General features: G+C 44.4%; 1 protein-coding gene across 2 annotated transcripts in view; it reads right to left on the minus strand.

Moving 5' to 3' along the window:
* LOC137430991 (V-set and immunoglobulin domain-containing protein 1) overlaps window positions 1-25,687 on the minus strand; it is a 64,030-nt gene that overhangs the window by 26,906 nt on the left and 11,437 nt on the right. For both annotated transcript variants that reach the window (XM_068121825.2, XM_068121826.2), the window contains exons 3-4: window positions 15,795-15,987; window positions 9,795-9,926 (exon numbers count right to left, since the gene is read on the minus strand). In XM_068121825.2, coding sequence (XP_067977926.2) covers window positions 9,795-9,926; window positions 15,795-15,987 — 325 coding nt within the window. The remainder of the gene's footprint in view (window positions 1-9,794; window positions 9,927-15,794; window positions 15,988-25,687) is intronic.

Raw genomic sequence — 25,687 nt, forward strand, 5'->3', positions numbered from 1 at the left:
CGGTGAGTGAGTGAGTGAAAGGCCCTTGGAGTTAGCTTCATCGTGGGAGATTCCAATGATTCTGAACGCTTTGGTTTCAACAGCGTGAAGACGAGCTAGGTGTGAAGCAGGAGCACCAGCCCAGAGGGGAGAGCAGTATTCCATTGAGCTGCGGATGAAAGCCTTGTATGTGGTGAGGAGCTCAGGTGTGCCAAGGAAGGACTTCGCACGCCGGAGGATGCCCAGTCGGCGACTGGCTTTGGAGGCCAGATTTGAAATGTGGTTTTCCCATGAAAGATCATGGCAGATTGTGAGACCGAAAAGCTTGAGTGACAGAACTTCTTGGAGAGGATTATTCAGAAAGTGGATGGGAGGGTTGTCCAGTCGGTCTTTTCGGAGAGACATCGTAAGAGTGTGAGATTTGTCAGGATTGAAAGACATGTTCCACTTGTTTGCCCAGTCTGTGATTTTGTCCAGGTCTGCAGAGAGTGAGGAGGCTGCAGACTGCCGATCTGAGGGATGAAGAATGGAGTGACAGAGAGTAGAGTCATCAGCAAAGAGATAGAGAGGATTTTCAAGAGAGTCAGAGAGATCATTGATGAAGACCAGAAAAAGCACAGGGCCCAGAACACTTTTGCTGAATTTCTTTGATTTGCATAACTCATCTATCTATAATTCCAGCAATCTCTGTGTGTGTGTGTCTGTGTGTCTGTGTGTTTGTCTGTGACCGCTGTTGCTCGACAACCACGGGTCCGATATACTTTAAACTTGCCAGGTATATTGCTGGGGACCCGAGGATGTGCCTTTTCAAGGTTTTAAATTAATCGGACAAGTACTTACCGAGCTATGTCCAAAAAACGCTTCAACCAATCAGAGAGCAGCGAGCTATCACGTGTGCCGAACGTGGCGAACAGACTCTGCATCGGACGGCACATTTGAGAGCGTATTCATTTATTTCACGTTGGAAAACTATGTTGCCGTTAAACTATGTTTTAAAACGAATTCAAACTGCGATTAAATTAAAACGATTCATCCTAACTGCGATTTGCGAACTTCCGGACAGTGAAGACTTCACTTCCGGCAGCCAATCACAGAACGCTTTGTTGCGTAGGCGTGGCCGATGTGAGACGAGCGGAGCTGAGCGCGTTACGAGCTGACCGCCATTACGGTTCGTAATTCGTTTTCTTATGCGCATTATTTTTCCCAATTCAGTCAGAGCGAAGGGCGGAAGCGAAGAGCGTTGTTTTTTTTGTTTACGGGCGTACGGGCGGGGTAGAGCGTACGGGTAGCGTTTTTTTTTTTTTTTGGCAAGGAACGGGCACCCACGTACGGGCAATGCCCTAGTTCATCTCAATGAATGCACCTCTTGTTTTTTTTGTTGACCATCGGTCCTAAATATGTGAATTTGTCAACTTCTTTAATTTGCCAATTATTGCATGTGATTATGTCCACATCCATTGCATGTGGTCTCATGTTGTTTGTTTAGCACTGTTCACTTTCAGTTCCACTTGTTGTGCGTAATGTTGGAGAAGAGTCACTTTACTCTGTATATCATGTCTTGTCTGCGACATGAGATAAATAAACGGCCTGCAAACCCCAGTTCTTCAAGATATTCATTTTTGGTCCACTGTATCCCACATGGATTCTGGTACCAGGAGCAATAGCAATGGCGACAGCATGCACCTCCACATCTAACCCCTGTACTGATCTCAAAGACAGAAGATGTCTCATCACTGCAGATGGCATTACATTTAAATCCTTCGTAGATCTTTGCGATAATCTTAACAAGCTCTCGGGTATTCCAGAGGTTCTGAATATTTTCCACATGGATTCTCTGCTCACACTATTAAATGCTTTTTCAAAGTCTATGAAAGTTTGATGGAGACTTGAATTCCATTCGTTGCTCTGTTCGATGTTAGTCCATAGCATGAAGATCTGGTCTGTGTACCCTCTGTTCCTTCAGAAGGAAACCGGCTTGTACTTTCCGAATAATCCAGTACGTACATCCACTGCCTTTTGCATCCTATTCAACATTATCTTGCAGAGAAAGCACTTTGTTTGCAATTGGTGGCAGTTATTCCTCTCCAGTTTCCGCACTCTGTCGGTCTCCTTTCTTTGGCAGCTTGACTACGAGTCCGATTTTCCATTCTTGTGGTATCACTTCTTCAATCCATATTTCCTCAATCAGTTTAAGTATTACAAGAATAGAAGTTTCCAGACCATATATACATTTGTACAAATCTGCATTGATGTTGTCCGCCCCTGATGCCTTTCCACTCTTTAGACTTTTAGTTTGCTCTCCGGCTATCTCTCTCTCTCTGTTTGAAACTTCCTTAAAATGCTCTGTCCACCTTTCTAATTGAGCTACAGATGTTACAATGTTCTCTTGTTTATCTTTCACTGGTTTGTAAACTCCATCCCTATCCGCTGGTAGTTGCCGCGTAATCTGATAGACTTTGCCATGTTTGCCTTTGCAGCAGCTGCTTCTGCTTCTCCGCCAGGTAGTCACTGTATTTCCTCTTGTCGCTCTTTGCAGCTCTCCTTCACTTCCTTGTTTCTTCTTGTGTAATCTTTTTGCAGCTCTTCTTTTTCTTAAATTGATACAGTCGTGGCCAAAAACATTGGCACCCTTACACTTTTTTCAAATAATACACTATTTCTTTCAGAAAATTGTTAAAATTAAAAAATATTTTGGCATCCACACATGTATTTCTTTGGTTTCCAGTGGAACAAAAACAAAAAAAATTAAAAATTACTAAATCTTAGCTTATTCCACACAGAAATCCTAAAATGGCTCGGACAATATTATTGGCACCTTTCAGAAGTTGAATGAAAATGAATGAATGATCGTTTTAAGGCCATTTTCCCTGCTAGTGGGTTAGGCTTGTGGGCTCCATGACAATCATGGTTTCCTGTTTGAGGAAATGTTTTTATGGCCGGATGCCCTTCCTGACGCCAACCCTTAGTCGCCTCTTACGATGCGCAAGGATACGGTGTAGCTATTCTAAATCGGGGTACACACTCTGCCATAAAGCCCAGATCGGTGGAGTGTTGCAGTGATGGTTGTCCTTCTGGAAATTTCTCCCATCTCCACACAGGATCTCTGGAGCTCAGCCAGAGTGACCATCGGGTTCTTGGTCACCTCTCTTACCAAGGCCCTTCTCCCCCGATTGCTCAGTTTGGCCGGACGGCCAGCTCTAGGAAGAGTCCTGGTTGTTCCAAACTTCTTCCATTTAAGAATTATGGAGGCCACTGTGCTCTTGGGAACCTTCAATGCAGCAGAGATTTTTTTGTTGGCTTCCCCAGATCTGTGCCTCGACACAATCCTGTCTCTGAGCTCTGCAGGCAGTTCCTTCGACCTCCTGGCTTGGTTTTTGCTCTGATATGCATTGTCAGCTGTGAGACCTTATATAGACAGGTGTGTGCCTTTCCAAATCATGTCCAATCAATTGAATTTACCACAGGTGGACTCCAATCAAGGTGTAGAAACATCTCAAAGATGATCAAGAGAAATGGGAGGCACTTGAGCTAAATTTCAAGTGTCATAGCAAAGGGTATGAATACTTATGTCAATGTGATATTTCAGCTTTTTCATTTTAATAAATTTGCAAAAATTTCTAAAATCCTGTTTTCTCTTTGACATTATGGGGTATTGAGTGTAGATTGATGAGGGAAAGAATGAATTTAAACGATTTCAGCATAAGGCTGCAACATAACAAAATGTGAAAAAAGTGAAGGGGTCTGAATACTTTCTGAATGCACTGTATGTGGGAAAATTACATGCCCAGACCAGGAATCGAACCCAGGTCCTCTGGAAAACCATACCAGTGCTCTGCCATCTGAGATATCTGCGCGATGCACATATTTCAATTTAATTATTTTATCCTGTTCATTGAGCTAATTGTTTCACTACGCCCCCAATGGTGTTTATAATGGAGGACATGGATTTGTCCCACCCATTGGAGGAAGACCCTCTCGTGTTCAGGCCGTTGGTGCTCCTATGGTTGGCAGTGAGTTGACGGAATGAGAGTGACAATCATGTGTGTGGGCAAATTGCATGCTCAGTCAGGGTCACCCAGATAGCTCAGATGGCAGAGCACTGGTACGGCTTTCCAGAGGGACCTGGATTCGATTCCTTGTCTGGGTATGTAATTTTCCCACATATATCAATTTAATTATTTAATCCTGTTCAGTAATCTTCTTTTTCTCTGCATCTTTGACATCCTTCTGAATTTTGTTTGATTTTCTAACTTTCTTTGATGTTTCCATGTTTGTGGTGAGAGACATGGTTTGTTCTTCACTTGTTTTGTTCCAATCACCTTCTTGACAGTAAAAGCATATACATCAGTAATGATATTAGAGGCTTCAGCTGCAGTTTCAAAGGAGATCCCATTTTACTTCTCCAATGCATCAAATCAATTTTGTATCTCTATATTATGTTGTTCCGGCAAGTCCTTGGCCCACAGTTTGTTGATGTCAAATCTTTTGGATCTCTGCACTGGTGCTCCTGTATTTTTCAGTTTGAGGTTCAGGTTCAACCAGCAGTTGGTGATCACCGAGTATATGTATATATATATATATATATATATATATATATTAGCCCCTCTCCTTACTCATGCATCCATTAGGGATCTCCTCCACATCCATCTGATGGTAACGTGCTTGTTCTTCTGTCAGGTGATGTCCATGTTGTCTGGTGAATCGTCGTGTGTGGGAATATGGCCTCCAACTTCCCCTATACATTGTCCATTTATTTCACAAAATTCTCCCAGTCTTCTCCCATGATTATCATTCTGTACTCCACCTCCACGTTTCCCCATTGTGCGTTCTTGCCTTGCGTTGCCCGTGCCCACTTTTGCATTCAGGTCCCCCATTACGCATGGACACATGGTGTTGAGATGTTTCATCGACAACCCTTCCCAATCTCTGGAAGAACCTGTTGTTTTGTTCTTCGCTGACACCATTGAGTGGTGTGAAGCAATGTATTATCGTCATTTCGGAGTGTGTAGAGAAGAATGTTGCTTTGATGATTCTTTCACCAATAGGATGCCATTCCATGATTGACGTATCTACTCATTCCATCAGCAAAAGGGCCACACCCTCCCTGTGTAGGTTATCGTCTCGACTTGAATATAGGAGTGTTTATCCTTCCCCAAGTCTCATTTGCGTGTCCCTCCGATCTAACTTCACTTAGTCCCATGATGTCGAAGTAATAATTTCTCATCTCTCTTGCCACTTGATCAATTCTCCCGGCTTCTCTCGGTGTCCTCGCATTCCGGGTTCGAATCTTGAACCTCTTTTGGGTCTGAAGAATGTCTCTTTCATGCCTCCACCTCCCTCTCGGCTTTGAGTAGAGCCGATCTCTTGAATGTGTTACTCAGACCTTCCAGCCAATGAGGATTTGATGATTTCCTGTTGCGCAGTTTCTGCGATAGGATCTTTTTGTTTTCGGAAATGGGTTGTCAGTCCAGAGCCCAACCCTCATCCTTTCTCAATTTGTGATTTACTTGTAATCAAATATTCCCCCAATATGGTGAATAAAATATGAGCTATGGTAAAATGTCGTGCAATGGGCTTCCGCGTCGTTTAACCGCATCATCAGTGCGTTGCTTCGTGCGGTGACACAACCAGCAGACGTCTGCAGCAAAAGCAGGATGTGCATTTCAAGCTGGTTCACTGACAATCAACTGGGAAACTGTTTACTTTGCAGGCCTTCCCGACTTCCACAAGGGAAACACCACCGTAATAAACCCCTGAGGCACAGCAATAAATTCCACAATACTTCCGCTTCAATAAATTCCGCTTTTCAAACACCGTTTGGTGATCCGTTATTGCATTTACCCGAAATATAAATAAATTTTAGGTGTCAAAAGTGGGATCTCAGTGAAATGCGTACGAGGTGTAACGTTCATTGACCACATCAGAGCTGAGGTACACCAGACATGGGCACCCATTGGAAACTTTCAATGAAATCGGCATTTCACATGAACAACTCAAAAGTGTTAATGTGCATATACACACACACACACACACACACACACACACACACACACACACACACACACACACACACACACACACACACTGGTGCAAAACACACACAGTATGGTGCAAAAGTCTTAGGCCACCTTGTAAATAAACTTTTTTATTGTCAGATTGGCATATTTTGTATTGGTATATTTTGGCATAAATAAAAGTTGTTATTACGTCTGCCGAACGTCTGCGTCTGTGGTATTACGAACGTCTGCGTTATTATGGACAAAGGCTATGTTTTTACCCCTATCTGTATGTCTGTCTCTGAACAGGACATCTAAATAAAAAAGTTGTAGGTGCATTCAGATGAAATTTGATGGGCAGGGTGAGTATGTGCCATAGACGAAATGATTCGATTTTGGTGAAGATCCACTTCTGAATACTCGAATTTTTTTTTAACTTTTAAAAGTGATTCATCACCATTGAGTGATGGGGGCAAAATACAATATATAGCACGATATTTCAGAAAGTTCAAAAAAGGGAGGAGGGGGAAGGGGAGGAGGAGGAGGAGGAGGAGGGGAAAGGGGAGGAGGAGGAGGGGGAGGGGGGGGAAGGGAAGGATGGAGGAGGGGAGGGGGAGGGAAGGGGAGGGAGAGGGGGAGCACAAAGCAGATTTCGGAGACTCACCGATCCTATGACGCCCTCCAGTACCGGAGTTGCCGGGTGGGGGAAGGGAGACCCGTACATTCCCAACACATACATTCGCCCTCTCGACTCAAGCTCACTCGGACAAAGGCCTCGCGCAAATTACACCGTGATATATGGTGCGAGTCTTGTGGCGAGGATGGAACATCACGTGATCGCTCTGAGCGAATCAGCGAGCTGCTCTGGCACAGGCCCAATGGCCATGTCTATGCCAAAAATCAAGTACGTGAGCGAGTCTGGCACACTGAATTGAAAATATATAGAATGCTCATACTTCGTGAAAAGTGTAGCCGCCGTGTCACCATCTTGGTTAGCACGACTCGACCGACTCGCTTCGCGGATCTCGTTTGTTTTGAACATGTCCCAGATTTTAAAAGCGAAACAACTGTTAAAATGCCATTTTGTGCGGCAATAAACTGCTCCAATCGGTTCTGGAAGGGTTGTGGAAAGACGTTTCACAGCTGTTTCAAAGACGTTTAATTCATATCGCACAAAATCGACAAAAATCGACACAAAACACGATCGCACAAAAGGTGAAAAAACGTAATCGCTTTTCGCTCTGAATTACGTGCAAACGCGTGACGGAAATCACCATCGCCCAGCATCGAGTGCCAACCGAGATGGCGCCCGGTAGCTGCATCTCCACTTGTGTGGTGTGAATGGCAATGGTCATTCTATATATTTTCAGTTCAGTGGTCTGGCGGAGAGGATGGAACATCACGTGATCGCTCTGAGCGAATCAGCGAGCTGCTCTGGCACAGGCTGCGATTCAGTGTATAATGTTCCTCGCTGAAATGCGCTGAGGTAAATATGAATACAAAATATGGATCTCATCATCGGAGGTCATTTTTAGGTTGGCCATGTCCTTCACAGGCCCAATGGCCATGTCTATGCCAAAAATCGGGTACGTGAGCGCATCTGGCGGCGAGGATGGACCATCACGTGATCGCTCTGAGCGAATCAGCGCGCTGCTGTGACACAGGCTGCGATTCAGTGTATAATGTTCCTCGCTGAAATGCGCTGAGGTAAATATGAATAAAAAATATGGATCTCGTCATCGGAGGTCATTTTTACGTGGGCCATGTCCTTCCCAGGCCCAATGGCCATGTCTATGCCAAAAAATCGAGTACGTGAGCCTCTCCGTTTAGGAATCTATAGGTAACATACACACACACACACACACACACACACACACACACACACAAACTGTGTTTTATTTATGTAGATTAAAACATGTTCTGAATGTTTGTTATAACCAGGATGCCCGAGTAAACAGAGGTCCGACTGTATGTGTAAACATGCGATACTTAAAATGTGCACTGTAACACTTGCCACAGTATGCCGTCTGTAAACGATGAACGTTTACGACTTCCAACCACTCTCTCTACATCGTCTCGAAATGACAAAAAACCCAAAGGCACTTCTCTAATGATACTGCAATAAAACTGAGAAACACCGGCTCCCTCAGAGAGCGACGGTGCCCATGTAAGATCATGTGACATGTCGTGAGCAGAGTGAGACAAAACGGGCCGACTTTTGTTTATAGATATTTTCGTTTACAAACAGTTACCGGCAGTTTCCTGATTTTACTTGGGATATTGGCTTCGGGTTATATCAGTATACAAAATTTAAACTTTCTAGCCGACATATAAAGCACTACACATTTATATCAGTCAGTCAGTGAGCGAGTATATATATATATATATATATATATATGTATATTTCATTTTTAGGCTTGTATGAAAACAAGACCCAATCACGTCTCTCACCCATAATTGGAGGAACTAACCAATCAGCTCTCGCCTAATCAATTACCCGAGGTGGCTCGGATTATATAAATACATTGAATCCTCTCCTGCAAAGAAAGCTACAAAGAAACAATGAAAATCTCCACAAGGTAAGTCCTTTGTTGTTTAAAACTCTATCCGAGTTCCTCTGCAGTTGCAAAACTCCAATTACGGGTGAAAGACGTGATTGGGTGTTGTTTTCATTTGCATGTTGACTGTTATTGACGTCGCACGTAGTACATGCTTTGAAACCTTGGTGGTGTGCGTTTCTGTCTACGCTCTCGCTGATGATTCGCCAACAAGCGATGGAACTGGTCCGGAGGCTCCGGGAGTGTGTCGTATTGGGTTTCTCATGTATGTACTACTTGCGAAGTGTGTGCGTGTGTGCGTGTGTGTAGAAGCAGGGTGAGTAGAAACAGCATGCCCACCTAGTCTGAATCCAAATTGGTGATGTGAGATTAGGTTGGTGGAGAAAAGGAAGGATTTCATATCGACTGCAATGATGGATTCCATGACCTTGGTCATGATTGGAGGTAATCTGATAGGTCTGTCGTTAAGGATATCGGTTTTTGTACCTTTTTATGTATTTCTGATATGTTGGCTGATTTCCAAGCAGATGGAAGGTGACCTAGCACAAATGATCGGGTGAAAAGGGCAGAGAGAGAGGAAGTGTAAGAGCAGCAGAGCAGGTTTTTAAGACACGTGAGCAGATGCCATCTGGTCCAGTAGCAGATTCAGAGTCGAGGGTTGAAAGAATCTTCTCCACCTTCTCAGGTACAAAAGACAAAGTGTCCAGGAGCAGTTGGGCACGACATGGTAATAGTGTGGGTACCGAGAGTGAGGGTTGGGGACAATATATTTTGAAGCAAACACACAGAATTGAGGCATTCGGCCTTCTCACAAGCGGAGTCGGCTGTGGTGCCATTTGAAGAGGAGCAACGGATGGAAGGGAAGCATACTCCAGACACAGACTTGACAAGGTGCCACCAGGTTTTAGAGGAGGAAGACAAGTTTGAAAGTTCATTCTTGAGATTGGACAGATGTTGTTTTCTAGCTCTCCTGAAAGTGAACACACACCTGTTGTGGACTTTTTGGAATGCACTGAGATTGCCTTTGGTCAGATTAGCTTTACATTAACGGAGTATCAAAAAGGTAGAGCATTGGATTGAAACGAGTAAAAAAAATAACCAGGAAAGCCTTTGAGAAAGCAAACAAAGGAAAGAAAGCAAAAAGGATAACTACATTGGAAATGTTTATCAACCTCCTTTACCAGGTATTATAATTATAATTTTTTAAAAATAAACGATTAAATATCAGCAAGTGAGATCATGATGAAGGAGTAGTCATTACCTCTTTCCCCATCAGCTCCTAACCAGCCGTAAGTAACATTAGGCCATCCGGTAGCCCCCTCACAAGTCAGGGATACGTTACCCCGTGGCACAACCTCCCCTTCGAAACGGCAGCTTGGTCCAGTCGGTCGACCTGGTGGGACAATATGAACTGCTCATTGAATTGTACATGAGAGCAAAATGAACTTGAGATGTGTAAATCATAATAACAAGAAAGAGCAATCGGTGATTGCTTGCCAGGGCGTGTTTTAGTGTTTTTTAAGGCTCCTGTGTTAAAACAAATATGGCGGCCGAACCACGTGACCGATGACGTTATTATCATTATTTTTTCTCCACCAATTTATCCATAGATGTGGGTGGTTCGTGTGCGGCCACCCAGCTGCTGGTTGCATCATTTTTCTGTGGGCGCGTCTGCCGCTGATGCAATGCCTCTCTATAACCACTCATTTGCCGACCTCGGAAGGATGACAGGATGAGTCAACCCCACCTGGCGTTAATTCAACGGGATTCCAACTCAGGACCTTAGGATCCCAAGCCTGCGGCCCTAACCATTAGGCCAACACCAGGTATATATATCCCTCGATGATCCTCAAGAAATTTCTTCTTCATCGGATGAAGCTTTGTACTTGTCGAATTATGACGTCATAATGTAGGCACCTATGACATCATCATCAACATGTTATTCCCCATGGAGAGTTCTTTACAATGAGCCATGTCTCAATTTGTTCTATGCAGCGCTTTCGGAGATATAGAGGTGCAATTTTCTTCAATTTTTCCAAGATAGTGCCTGTACCACGTGACATATGACGTCATAATTATCATTAAAAATTATACAGGGGGAGGTGCACCTATGATGAAAATTTCCTGTCAATCGGACCAATGGTTGCAGAGAAAATCATATTGATTCTGTGCAGACAGACAAACAGACAGACAGATGAAAATTCACTCATAGAGCGACACTTGGCAAAAGAGAACAAAGTAGAATGGCACTTGGTAGGGCATCCTTTTGACCTTACAAATAATTTGTGGTTGAATTATGTGACCTGATATGCAAATCACCTTCACATTTTAAGTTAATCAGATGAAAATTGACAATTTAAGAAATTTGGCCTATGTTGACCTCAAAAATAGTTGGTGGTTGGTTTCAGTTAGCTGATACTCGTGGCATTCTTAGTTAGCTGAAATAGTCCTATTCAGATTTCAAGTCAATCGGATGAAAATTGAGGATTTTAGAAATTTGAGAATAGTGGTTGACCTGAGGCATATGTTGATCTTTTGGGCTGTGTTGATCTCAAAAATACACTACCGGTCAAAAGTTTTAGAACACCTCAATTTTTCCAGTTTTTGTTGAAATTTACGCAGTTTAATGTCTCAATGTACTCTGAAATTAAGCACAGAACAAATAAACAATTAGAGGTAAAAAAAGAAATCATAGAATCGTTTTGTTTAACAAAGTTGAATTAAAATTTTTGACTCGGCAAAGCAGCCACCTTTTGCAGATATAACCGCCGAACACACTCGTGGCATTCTTTCTACAATGGAAATCAAATATTGTTCGGGAAGTTCTTCCCAACACTGTTGCAGAAGTTCCCACAAATGTGTTGCACTTGTAGGTTGCTTTGCTTTCACCCTTCTGTCCAGGTCATCCCAAACCAGCTCGATGGGGTTTAAGTCTGGAGACTGTGCTGGCCATTCCTTGATTTGAAGCCTACCGTCTTGTTCTTTTCCTCGAAGGTAGTTTTGACATAGCCTGGAGGTGTGTTTAGGGTCATTATCTTGCTGTAGGATGAACCCCTGACCAACTAGGCGTATACCAGAGGGTATTGCATGGCGCTGCAAAATGCTGTGGTAGCCCTTTTGGTTCAGGGTGCCAGTCACTCTGTGCAAGTCGCCGACTCTGGATCCAGCAAAAAAGCCCCAGACCATCACGCTTCCTCCTCCATGTTTGACAGTTGGTGTCACACACTGAGGAATCACCTTTTCGCCAACTCGACGGCGTACAAAAGCCCTGCGTGATGAACCAAAAATTTCAAATTTTGATTCATTGGTCCATAAGACCTTCTTCCAGTCTTCAGTAATCGCCCAGGCAAGCTTCCTTTTCTTATTTTGCCATCTTAGCAATGGCTTTCTTACTGCCACTCGACCTGTCAAACCTGCAGCTCGAAGTCTTCTTTTCACAGTTGAAACGGAGACTTGCTTACTTCGACCAGTGTTAAGCTGTGCTTGAAGCTGTTGTCCTGTGAGCCGCCGATCACGCAAGCTGTTGACTCTCAGAAACTTGTCTTCTGATTCTGTTGTGGCTTTGGGTCTGCCAGACCTCTTCCTGTCAGAGTTTCCTCCAGTTTCCAATATACTACTTCCTGCAGTGCAATATTGTCCAAATAATGCTTCAAAGGGTGTAATAAGAGTCTGTTCCAATACTGCTTTTATACAGACGGGGGGTTTATAATAAAGTAATCAGCAGAGGTTGGGACCCCTGTAGGAATTGTTTGCATCAACTTTCAAGGCTTTATTTACTTACATTGCTGCAGAACAGCTGTAAGTTGTTAACCCATTACTTGTTCCCTGAAGAAGGCCTTCTTTAACAATATAACTGTGCAATTTACATTATTTTCCCGTTTTTGCTAACCTAAACTTTTTTTAACCTCATGCAGTTTACTGCTTACCTTTGTACCATTTCAGGTTATTCACTGGACATTAAACTGCATAAATTTCAATAAAAACTGGAAAAATTGAGGTGTTCTAAAACTTTTGACCGGTAGTGTAGTTGGTGGTTGAATTCAGTTCACTGATATGAAAATATTATTCAAATTTCAAGTCAATGGGATGAAGATTGAGGATTTTAGAAATTTGAGACTAGTGGTTGACCTTAGGCGTATGTTGATCTTTTGGGCTGTGTTTATCTCAAAAATAGTTGGTGGTTGAATTCAGTTCACTGATATGAAAATATTATTCAAATTTCACATCAATGGGATGAAAATTGAGGATTTCAGAAATTTGAAATTATTATTGACCTTTTGACCTTTTGACCTCAAAAATATATAGGATTTTGTCAGACCACGAACTCTACCATTTGGTGAAGTTTCATGAAGATGGGTTTAAAATTGTGACCTGTAGGCAAGTATAAGTGAGCGTACAGACAAACAAACACACAAATCGGAGTGATAATAATAATAATAATAATAATAATAATAATAATTCATTTATTTTGTATAGCGCTTTTCCAGAAGCCCAAAGGCGCTTTGACAGAGTGGAAAACATAATGCATAACAAAACATGAAAACAACAATTGCAAAAAGACAAGAATCAATAGGGAAATATTTAAAGCAAAAGGAGGGAGAAGGAGAAGAGATAGTCAGGGGTTAAATGCTGTGGGTTGAATGTTGAATGCAGTGTTGAACAGGTGGGTCTTTAGTGATGTTTTGAATGTGGTGAGTGAGGAGGAGTCTCTGATGGTGTGAGGTAGTGAGTTCCAGAGGGTGGGAGCAGCGATGGAGAAGGCCCTGTCCCCCCAGGATCTGAATTTGGTCCGATGGAGGGGGTCAGGAGGTTGGTACCAGCAGAGCGGAGGTTGCAGGTGGGAGTGTGTCTGGAGAGGAGGTCAGCCAGGTAGGATGGGGCCAGGTTATGGAGGGCTTTGTATGTCAAGAGGAGGATTTTGTACTGGATTCTCTGGGGGATGGGGGGCCAGTGAAGCTTGTAAAGGACGGGGGTGATGTGGTCACGGGTTCGCGAATGGGTGAGTAGACGGGCAGCGGAGTTCAACATACTTGTCCAAAATTTTTTTTTGCCAAATAATAAACGGACTGAAATGCAATACCTTATCCTCTGGCGAAGGTAATTATAATAACAAATGCTGTTATGTTACTCATTGAGCTTCACAAGATGAGGCCACGTCCATGGTACAATATGCAAATTTCAATTGTCAAACCATGCGACAAGCTTCATATTTCCCGGACACAGCAAATAATGAGTTTGTCTTCACGTAATTTTGAGATCACAAGAATTTTGCTGAAAAAATTACAAACAGGGTGACCTTTGGGAAAAGCCTAATGTTGTGCGCTTCACAACTGACACCATCCTGACTTCATGAACGGTGTTTCATTATTTAAAGTGACCCGTGCTCGTCATGCCACGTTTGGTGGACTCATCGCGACATGTGTGTGCATTTATCTCATGCCTGTATGAAAATAAGAAAAACGAGGTAAGGGAAGGTAAGGGAAGGCTGGGGGAATTCCAAGAGTTATAAATAAAGGATTCTAGGACAGCCAAATCCATGAAGACTGGAACCCCGCTGAATGCCAATCCTCGTTTCAAATTGGGAAATCCCCCCGAGTGGAACAGCAAAGCGGTCACGGCGGCTTCACCAATGTCTCTGTCATTTATCTGCTCTCGATTGCCTCTTTCCGAAGGGAGAATCTCCCTAGGTGGCTAGGATTATATATCTGGCTACATCACCAGCATCTCGTCTTTCATCTACTCCATCCGTCCTGCAATGTCACCTGCCCCTACAAGTCAGGTTCAGAAATCCCTAGAGCTGTGCGCCTCGTTTCTGAAGTGCCAATCCCACAGTTGTCCTGTGATCCAAAGCTTTGACGTGTCCGGGCCAGCCTCGGCTTGTCCAGATAAATCCTTATGGCCTGCCACTCAGCCATGCTATCCATGATTGCTCGACTGCCCCATGGTGAGTGGCTAGTTACGTGCCATTTCTAACTACGATTTATCAATCTAGTTTCCTTTTTACTTCCGAAAATCGAAGATTTTCCAAGTATATTGGTTGGTCTTGTGCGTTATTCTGTCTCTTTGTCTGTCTGTATGTCAGTCGCCCACAGGTCACAATTTTCAACCGATCTTCACAAAACTTCACCAAATGGTAGAGTTGATCATAAGCAACAAGCCTATTGTTTTTGGGGTCAAAAGGTCAATAGGTCAACATAGGCCAATGGTCACCAACTTTGCAAAATTTCTAAAATCCTCAATTTTCATCCAATTGACTTGAAATTTGAAGAGGATTTGCATATCTTGACACTAAATTCAACCACGTAGTATATTCGAGGTCAGCAAAGGCCAAAAGGTCAGTATTTGAGGTCAGCAACCCACTTCTGGTGAAATTGCCAAAATCAAGACTCGCTGCTCACCTTCACTCCTTCATTCCCCTTTTCTCCCGCCTCTGGAACAAACTACCTCACTCTCTTCAATCCCACTCCTCCCTCCAGGTCTTTAAAACAGCTGTTCACCACCATCTCTTGTCTTCCCCCATCCAAAACCTTGATCTTTTCTACCCCGTTAATTCACCCCAGATCCACTTTTTTGAAATACCGACTTCTTTCCTGGAAGTCCTAGCAGTGTCCATATGTTTTTTACCTATACCCTTCCCATGCCTCCTCCCCCTCCCTCCCCCCCCCCCAAGCCCTCTCCCACCCACAGATCTCCCGATGTCCCTGCTCTCTAATGTTGTACTTGTGTGCTTGCCTCTCTCTCCCCATCTTGTCTCCCGCTCCCTTTATCTTATGTTTTATGTGAACGTTTTTTTTTTTTTTGTGATTAATGTTATCTCTTACACGAGCCTCGATCTTGTATACAAGAAAAAAAAGAAAGAAAAATGTCAACATAGGCCAAATTTCTAAAATCCTCAATTTTTATCCGATTGGCTTGAAATTTGAAGATTTGTATCCCAGGTTACTGAATTCAACCACCAATTACTTTTGAGGTCATCATAGGCCAACAACTTATTTTCCTTAATTTGCGAGTATCATGCTATGCACGACATATTTCTTGTTTTATTCCTTATTGAACTAATATTGCAAATACTAAACGATTCAATGAAAAACCAATAATTGTGCACGTAGTAAATTAGAAGTCCCATCAACCATTCCACTCAAAGCGATCGAAACATCCCAAGAAGATATGGAAATTCTCATTTTCGTAACAACACTAATGTGATGGAGTGCAGTGAGTGCTCGTGTGTGTTATTTCAAGTTGTACGTAGCCCCAACCGTACTGTATACGCTGACGTTGAACGAAGCAAAGGTTTGCGGCTGCGGAGACAGCATGCGACTTTCGAGGCAAGAGTAAAAACCACTGTCCATGGCCTGGGAATTGTTCACATGGAGGGTGCCGTTTCCAAAACACACAGCTCTCCCATGAAATTGACCAGGTGAAATTTTGACGCTCTTTTGCCTGAGTGCACACACCTGTGGCAGGACAGGGAATGCAGGGGAGAGATGTAATGAGAACAACAGTTTGATTATCACTTGGACACCAAGTCATTTTGCATTACGATTACGGTACACTTCCGTTGAAAGGATACCCATTCCCAGCAACAAAAATCACAACTCAAGGATAGGCGGCTGCAAAGGGGAAGTGATTTTTTTTTTGGTACTGCATTCATGTTTTACAGGATAGCCTGGTGTTGGCTTAGCGGTTAGGGTGCTGGCTTGGGATCCTAGGATCCTGGGTTCGAATCCCGGTCGATCGCTGAATTAACATCAGGGGGGTTGATTCAGCCTGGCATCCTTCCGAGGTTGGCAAATTGAGTACCAGTTCACTGGTAATTCCCTGTGTGTCGCAAGGGGCGACTTACAGGGTTGGTGGCAGGAAGAGCATCCAGCTGTAAAACATTGCTTCAAAAAGGGGACCACGGTGCCAGAAAAAGGGGACCACGGTGCCCAAAAAAGGGGACCATGGTGCCCAAAAAAGGGGACCATGGTGTCCAAAAAAGGGGACCATGGTGCCCAAAAAAGGGGACCACGGTCTTTGGCTGTTTGGCTGTCTTTGGCTGTCTTTCCCTCGCGGTCCCCATGTGCTGTCTTTCCCTTGTGGTCCCCATGTGCTGTCTTTCCCTCGTGGTCCCCATGTGCTGTCTTTCCCTCGTGGTCCCCATGTGCTGTCTTTCCCTCGTGGTCCCCATGTACTGTCTTTCCCTCGTGGTCTCCCTGTGCTGTCTTTCCCTCGCGGTCCCCATGTGCTGTCTTTCCCTCGCGGTCCCCATGTGCTGTCTTTCCCTCGCGGTCCCCATGTGCTGTCTTTCCCTCGCGGTCCCCATGTGCTGTCTTTCCCTCGTGGTCCCCCTGTACTGTCTTTCCCTCGCGGTCCCCATGTGCTGTCTTTCCCTCGTGGTCCCCCTGTAGTGTCTTTCCCTCGTGGTCCCCCTGTACTGTCTTTCCCTCGTGGTCCCCCTGTGCTGTCTTTCCCTCGCGGTCCCCATGTGCTGTCTTTCCCTCGTGGTCCCCATGTGCTGTCTTTCCCTCGTGGTCCCCATGTGCTGTCTTTCCCTCATGGTCCCCATGTGCTGTCTTTCCCTCGTGGTCCCCCTGTGCTGTCTTTCCCTCGCGGTCCCCATGTGCTGTCTTTCCCTCGCGGTCCCCATGTGCTGTCTTTCCCTCGCGGTCCCCATGTGCTGTCTTGCCCTCGCGGTCCCCATGTGCTGTCTTTCCCTCGTGGTCCCCATGTGCTGTCTTTCCCTCGTGGTCCCCCTGTACTGTCTTTCCCTCGTGGTCCCCCTGTACTGTCTTTCCCTCGCGGTCCCCATGTGCTGTCTTTCCCTCGTGGTCCCCCTGTACTGTCTTTCCCTCGTGGTCCCCCTGTGCTGTCTTTCCCTCGCGGTTGTCAGCTCTTTCACGAGCCTCGATTCAGTATAGGAAAAAAAAAAAAAAAAAAAAAAACGGTGCCCCAAAAAGGCCAACCCCTGCTCTGCGGTGAAAAATGGCCTCTAAAGGTGGTTATTCATGTTTTGCAGTGTATGGTAAGACAAACTACTATTTATACTACAACATTACTAGCCACAATTAATCCCACCACCTTATTGTGAAGTTGATTGAGAGAAAAGTTTGCGTCTAATCAAACGGAAAACCAAATACTGCATTGGAGTCATCAGAAGGAACCCGAAGAAGTAAAGAGCAAAGATGGAGTCCTCAGGTGGAACCTGGATAGGATTCTCAGGAAGGAAAAACTGGACAAAGGTACCCGCTGACCTGGCCTGGCATTCGACTGGAGCTGATCGAGGCGGAATTTAGAATTTGTTGAAGATGCCGGTGATAACTTCCCCCATCCAAAACCTTCCCAAAACCAAAACAAAACCAAATAAAACATTCTTCTACCCCCGTTAATTCACCCCAAATCCACTTTTTTTAAAAAATACTGACTTTTTCTTTCCTGGAAGTTCCAGCAGTGTCCATGTGTTTTATACTTCCCTTCCACCCCCCCCCCACACCTTTCCATGCGTCCCCACACCAAGCCCTCTCCCTCCCACAGATCTTCCGTTATCCCTGCTCTCAAATGTTGTACTTGTGTGCTTCCCTCTCTCCCCCCATCTTGTCTCCCGCTCCCTTTATTGTATGTTTTGTGTGTCAGTTTTTTTTTTTTTGTGATTGATGTTAGCTCTAACACGAGCCTCGATGTTGTATACAAAAATAATAATATAATAATAAATAAAAACTCCACTCCTCTTTGCGAATGACTCCGTGGGGATATTTGACGGTACACTTTGTGCTACAACGCCCTGCTTGTGAACTTCCGGTCCAACAGTTTATAGTCGGAATCAAAGCTAAGTGCAATACCTGTACCCGTTACTGCCAGGACTATTACATGGCAGGAATGTGCCTCATGTATTCAATTAAAAACCACAAGTACCCTATCATGATACACTGCTCATGGCCACTACCTGATGGTTCAAATTACAGTGACTTAGCAATGCAGGTGCACAGTACCATTAGAGTTAACACCGTATCATGGTACTTTGATATCACACCTGAACTCTTATCCACCTAAGCCTCCATCCGCAGCTTCATGGAGTATTGCTTTCCCTTCAGGGCTGGCATCCTTGTCTCACAGATTGCCCAGCTTGGCATCATGGAAACCAAGGCCTTCAAAAGACCATTGGAATCTACGATAAAGAAGAGTCTATCACTGCCATTGCAGACAGGTCGTGGTCTCTGTCTTCTCTGGTCTCGTTTCCTTTCTTTGCTCCCCTCTCACCCCCAGGCTCCGGCAGGGCACATGCGGTCCACCATCAACCCCCTTCTGGTGAAACTCCCAGAACCCCGAATCGATGCTCACCTTCCCTCATTCGTTCCTCTTTTTCCCCACCTGTAGAACCAACTTCCACATTCTCTTCAATCACATCATTCCCTCGAACTCTTCAAGACAGCTGTTCCCAACCATCTCAGACCATTCTCCATCGAAACCATTATCTTTTGTCCACCCGTTAACTCCTACCCCACTCCCCAAGCCCACCTCCTTCCAAATTTCCCGTTTTTCCTTCCTGAGAGTATCAGGTCACTCCCTGCATTCTCTACCACTCATTCTAACCCGCATCCCTTGCTTGTCTGTGCCCATCTATTTTATCCTTCAACTCCACTGTTTGTGTTTTCCCAATCACTCACTGCTGTTCCTTTTGTTCTTTTGCGGCCTCATCCGTTCTGTGTTCTAGCTTCTCCACGAGCCTCAACTTTGTTTCCTTGCTGAGCTCCTCGTTCTAGAATAAAAATAATATTACATTTGATATGCAATAGTACACAGGAGGCAGACGGGTATGTTGAGCGCACATTTCACGAGCATCACGTCATTCCCACATGATGAAATCATCGATCTCCTGATAAAATTGGCCCTGGCTATTTGCCGCTGCATCACTTTTGAAGCTGATGCACGGCGGTACATCAGTGGTGACCTGCGGGATGGGTGCCACGGTGGAAATGTCACGGCTTCTTTCATTCAGGAATGATGAACGCACAACAAATGGGTGACTTACTTTTCCATTTCTTGTCTATAAATATTTTCGGTGTCGAGAAGTTTGGAAAAAAAAATGATGGAGTTATTTCATGGAAGGACATTTTCAGGAAAAAGCATTAGTAATTGATTAAATCGGTTTATATTTGGGTATGTGTTTGGAATGTTTCTAGTAGTTACGCTTTTGCACTATTTTGAGGTAGTTGGTAAAAAAAATAACCTGCTCAGCTACCTCGGTCACTGCCTCTAGGCCTGTGTGTGGCCTGGCAAAGAAGCACCTAAATGGAGATCACAGATGGTAGGCTGATACATCCTAATTGGTGAAATTTGTGGAAGTGATTGGATGGCTCAGTGAAAATGCTTAGATGTAGCGAGGCAGGCACAAAAAGATCAAGGCCATAATGTACTTATCTTTTGTTGTGTGCACCTGCTGTGTGTTGTACATGGTGTTCCCTCATCATATGATGAATGAACTGTTTGTGCTTATGCTGTTCCTATCCAGTTTTGTGCTGTGCATGTGTACTAGAGCGTGCAAGTGCACCGAACAGTGAAATATAGCGAGATATGAAAACCACAAGTGGGGAAAGGGAGTGCACAAACTCCATTTGTGGATGAGTATCAATGACCGAATACTGCACTCGCCTTGTGCAGCGGAATACGCTTCTCCTGTTTGGGGCCATTCCTCAAATGCCTTAAACCAACGTGTGTGGACGACCTCTGTTTGCTATGTGGTATTGCTCAACTTCCGATGAGAAGGGCAGTCTCCTCACAAATATAAAGGACCAAGCAGGAACGTGACTCTCGTCACCCACTCTTTCAACACGAGCCGGTACCCAAGAGATTGAAGTCCATGAATTGTTTCCTTCATGCCGTTCAGCCCCTGGATGGCAAACCTCGCAGCAGCAGGTCAGATGCTTGGTCAACACACCTGGAAACAAGTCCTCACAAGCTGTCACTTGACCCTGAGGAGTCTGCCAAAATGAGCCAGTGAGACATGGCCTACCCTGGCTGTGGTTCAAGCCTCAAGACTGGAGTCGGATGCTGCAAAGGTCAACACACCTGGAAACAAGTCCTCACAAGCTGTCACTTGACCCTGAAGAGTCTGCCAAAATGAGCCAGTGAGACATGGCCTACCCTGGCTGTGGTTCAAGCCTCAGGACTGGAGTCGGATGCTGCAAAGGTCAACACACCTGGAAACAAGTCCTCACAAGCTGTCACTTGACCCTGAAGAGTCTGCCAAAATGAGCCAGTGAGACATGGCCTACCCTGGCTGTGGTTCAAGCCTCAGGACTGGAGTCGGATGCTGCAGAGCCCTTGTGAAGAAGTGGGAAGATAATCAAAATGGCCCTATCGATTGTGACTGTGGAGAGGACATGGACCATCTCCTAGATTGCCTCTCTTAGCGGACCAGACAACCTTAAGAATCTCAACTCCTGTGCCAGAGCCTGTGTTTTGCATTTGCTGGAAAAGTGCAGCGACACGAACAAAAAAGAAGAACGACTAAATTGGAACTGAATAATTACACTCTTCAATGTTATGAAATGTAAGACTTCATTTAACAATACAATCCCGTTATAATGCTTTAGTTTCTCAAACACAATGTCTTCAATGAGAGGCTGAACGAGGCAAATTTACACTGACATGCAAGAGCTTGCAAAGAACGTCACGCACAAAGCCAGTTGTGATTGGTTGTAGAGTAATTACATCTGTTGTATCGAACGATTCATATTTACGATTGAATAGTTCATTGACATTGGCATCATTGTTATAAGTATTCCCAATATGAATGAATAAAAAAAAAGGAAGTGTGTGACTTCCAAGAACAATTGAGCCAGATGCACAGCACGGTCCTGGAAACGCAACTGATGGTCTCGAGGAAAGGTGGCCACCCTCCTCTGAGGTCATACTCACCGGATTGTTTGCGATATAATTGCAAGAATGGCTGGGTGGTTAAATCTTTTGTAATTATGCTCACAAATTCTACCGAAAGCGATGATCAACCTTGTACTCCGAAATAGGATGATGCAGTCACTTACCTTGAGGTTACCTGTCGTAGTTTTGATTCCTGACCCGAATATAAACTGTCTGAGTGGTGCTGGGCAGGCAGGGCGTTGGATCATAGTATGGGGCCACTCGAGTGGGCGTTAACCCGGGGACCCATTTCTTTGTATTAGCTCATAGACGTTAAATATCCCACTGCTTCTTTTGACAAGACGGAGTGACTTCCAGAAATTCCCGCCCTAATATGTGGGGGACAATTCATCTGCTGCACAGTCGTGCTTCCGAGCAAAGATGGAAAACTGCATCCATGGATTACATATGGGAGAAAGATGAACCACGTAACTATGAATGTGCTTGAAGCAAGCAGCAGGTTCTTCTACAGGCGCAAAACATTCACAAGTAGTACAGGCAGTCCCCGGGTTACGAACGCCCGACTTACGAACGCCCGTACTTACGAACCGACCTCCATAAAGCCTATGATTAAAATATATATATATATATATATATTTTTTTGGTATACAGAATCGAGGCTCATGAAAGAGCTAACTAACATTTATCACACAGAGAAGAAATCAAACAGACACACATAGTATATAATAAGGGGAGCGGTAGACAAGAGAAATATGAGAAAAGCTCTGTTCAAGCCACCCTTGATGTTTACTTTAAGAAAATTGACCAGCACCAGGTCCATCCTCTCCAACACCAGGCCCATCATCTCCAACACCAGGCCCATCATCTCGGAGAGATATATCAAGGTATGATCGTTTCAAGGTTTGCAAGACATCAATTGGAACGAGAGTAGGTGTTAACCTTTAATCATTATCTTTTCTTTTCTATCTAAACAGTGTAAGAAATGTTTCTTTAATGGTTTTTTTATACCTATAGATGTTTTAGGTAAAACATATACTATATACTAAGACAAACATTTGACTAATTGACGCTAGATGTGAACCATACGCAACTGTTCCGACTTACATACAAATTCGACTTACAGACAGACTTTAAAACGGAACTCGTTCGTAACCCGGGGACTGCCTGTACATCATTAAGAATCCCAATGCTCCACACCACTCTCAGCCACCGGAACATCGCTTATTTGGGTTTCATCGCTTATTGGCAAGACCTTTTATAATAATGACATGGGTTTAAGCCCGGCTTGAGAGAATGCCACCTAGTTATTTGGGCGGTGTATAAGTTAACAGACCGCTACCTCGATTGCTATGGCTGATCTTCACGATGCCCGTGATGCCTGTCGGCTGAAAATGCTTTAAACTGTCGGTCTAGTCATTTTACAATGAAGGGAAAACTTAGATGGAAGGCATGGTGATCGTGAATATGAAAGCTCTGAAGATGTCTTTGACTTTGTATAGCAGGAAGCACCAACATGGCAACTGTATCATTTTTTTTTTCCAAGCAGAGATTTGAGTAGAGTCCGGCTATCTGTCCAGAAATGGGTGGAACGGAATGTTACAGACAGACAGACAGACAACACACACACACAAGCGTATTACTATTTATACATACAGGATATACAGTGCATTCAGAAAGTATTCAGACCCCTTCACTTTTTTCACATTTTGTTATGTTGCAGCCTTATGCTGAAATCGTTTAAATTCATTTTTTCCCTCATCAATCTACACTGAATACCCCATAATGACAAAGAGGAAACAGGCCAGATCGGTGGAGTGTTGCAGTGATGGTTGTCCTTCTGGAAGTTTCTCCCATCTCCACACAGGATCTCCGGAGCTCAGCCAGAGTGACCATCGGGTTCTTGGTCACCTCTCTTACCAAGGCCCTTCTCCCCCGATTGCTCAGTTTGGCCGGGCGGCCAGCTCTAGGAAGAGTCCTGGTTGTTCCAAACTTCTTCCATTTAAGAATTATGGAGGCCACTGTGCTCTTGGGAACCTTCAATGCAGCAGAGATTTTTTTGTATGCTTCCCCAGATCTGTGCCTCGACACAATCCTGTCTCTGAGCTCTGCAGGCATTTCCTTCGACCTCATGGCTTGGGTTTTGCTCTGATATGCATTGTCAGCTGTGAGACCTTATATAGACAGGTGTGTGCCTTTCCAAATCATGTCCAATCAATTGAATTTACCACAGGTGGACTCCAATCAAGGTGAAGAAACATCTCAAAGATGATCAAGAGAAATGGGAGGGACCTGAGCTAAATTTCAAGTGTCGTAGCAAAGGGTCTGAATACTTATGTCAATGTGATATTTCAGTTTTTTCTTTTTAATAAATTTGCAAAACTTTCTAAAATCCTGTTTTCTCTTTGACATTCTGGGGTATTGAGTGTAGATTGATGAGGGAAAAAATGAATTTAAACAATTTCAGCATAAGTCTGCAACATAACAAAATGTGAAAAAAGTGAAGGGGTCTGAATACTTTCTGAATGCACTGTATATATATTCGGGTTCTCTGTTGGCAAAATAAAAAGAGCAATATAAAGGGAGGTTATACACAGGGATACTGTGCCAACACTTCCCTCTACATTGTTTGGTAACAGATTGTAGTGGCGTAAAGGAGGTGATGGTGGTGATGGTGATGGTACACTTTGGAAAGTCCCCTTGGCTTGTCCTGGAGACTGCAGGTTATTTTTAGTTGTCAAGGTCTGATGTTTAAGCCAGGCCCATTCGCCATTCGCTTGCTAGACACCATTAGCACACACACACATCACTGAACGACATCCATGTCACCAGGAGGCTCTAGTGCGTAGCCCAATGGAGTAAGCCATCGTGGCTCGGGCAAGAAATGAGAATGTCAGAAGCCTTCCTCTTTTTGTCAAATCGAGAATTACATTCTGAGAAGTGAGAAATAGAACAGAAGCGACGCTGAAAAATCCATAGGAAGTTACATTGTCTGTAAAAAAGTAACACACGTTTTCTGGGAAACATAAAAAATTTAGAGAACAAAAAAACCAAAACTATTGCGGATCATAAACATAACACAAAAAACCCATTCGCAAATGACCTTTAAATGACGAAGCATTTTCATTCAATGAATGAATAAATTAGCGAACAGATTCCTGGATTGTAAACACAGGGTTTATATCATGGGAAAAGTTATAGGGATTCAAAATGACCAAACACTGCGACTTCACTACTCTGAAAACACCACGTTAGTAACTACATGATTCAAGAGAGAGAGACAGAGATGGGAGAGAGAGGGACGGGAGAGAGAGAGGCTTTGGGGGAGAGAGAGGGACGGGAGAGAGAGGCTTTGGGGGAGAGAGAGGGACGGGAGAGAGAGGGGCTTTGGGGGAGAGAGGGGCTTTGGGGGAGAGAGAGGGACTGGAGAGAGAGGCTTTGGGGGAGAGAGAGGGATGGGAGAGAGAGGCTTTGGGGGAGAGAGAGGGACGGGAGAGAGAGGCTTTGGGGGAGAGAGAGGGACGGGAGAGAGAGGGGCTTTGGGGGAGAGAGAGGGATGCGGAAGACAGAGAGAGAGGGATGCGGAAGAGAGAGAGAGGGATGCGGAAGAGAGAGAGAGAGAGAGAGAGACAGAGAGAGAGAGAGGGATGCGGAAGAGAGAGAGAGGGATGCAGAAGAGAGAGAGAGAGAGAGGGATGCGGAAGAGAGAGAGAGAGAGAGGGGGATGCGGAAGAGAGAGAGAGAGAGAGAGAGAGGGATGCGGAAGAGAGAGAGAGAGAGAGAGAGAGAGAGAGAGAGAGAGAGAGAGAGAGAAAGAGAAAGAAAGAGAAAAGGGGATGGGGGGAGGGAGAGGGATAAGGGGGGAGGGAGAGAGAGGAATGGGGGAGGGGGGAGAGAGATGAATGGGAGAGAGGGATGGGGAGAGACAGAGAGAGGGATTGGGTAGAGAGAGGGATAAGGGGGGTGGGAGAGAGAGGAATGGGGGAGAAAGGAATGGAAGAGAGGGCTGGAGAGAAAGTATTCTGAGTTTGTTTGTTTGTCTTTCTCTTTCTTTCTTTCTTTCTCTTTCTCTTTCTCTCTCTCTCTCTCTCTTCCGCATCTCTCTCTCTTTCTCTTTCTCTTCTCTCTCTCTCTCTCTCTCTCTCTCTCTCTCTCTCTCTCTCTCTCTTCCGCATCTCTCTCTCTCTCTCTTTCTCTTTCTTTCTTTCTTTCTCTTTCTCTTTCTCTCTCTCTCTCTCTCTCTTCCGCATCTCTTTCTCTTTCTCTTTCTCTTTCTTTCTCTCTCTCTCTCTCTCTCTC

This window comes from Myxine glutinosa, chromosome 7, assembly GCF_964187855.1.
Source record: "Myxine glutinosa chromosome 7, kmMyxGlut1.1, whole genome shotgun sequence".
Lineage (NCBI taxonomy): Eukaryota > Metazoa > Chordata > Myxini > Myxiniformes > Myxinidae > Myxine > Myxine glutinosa.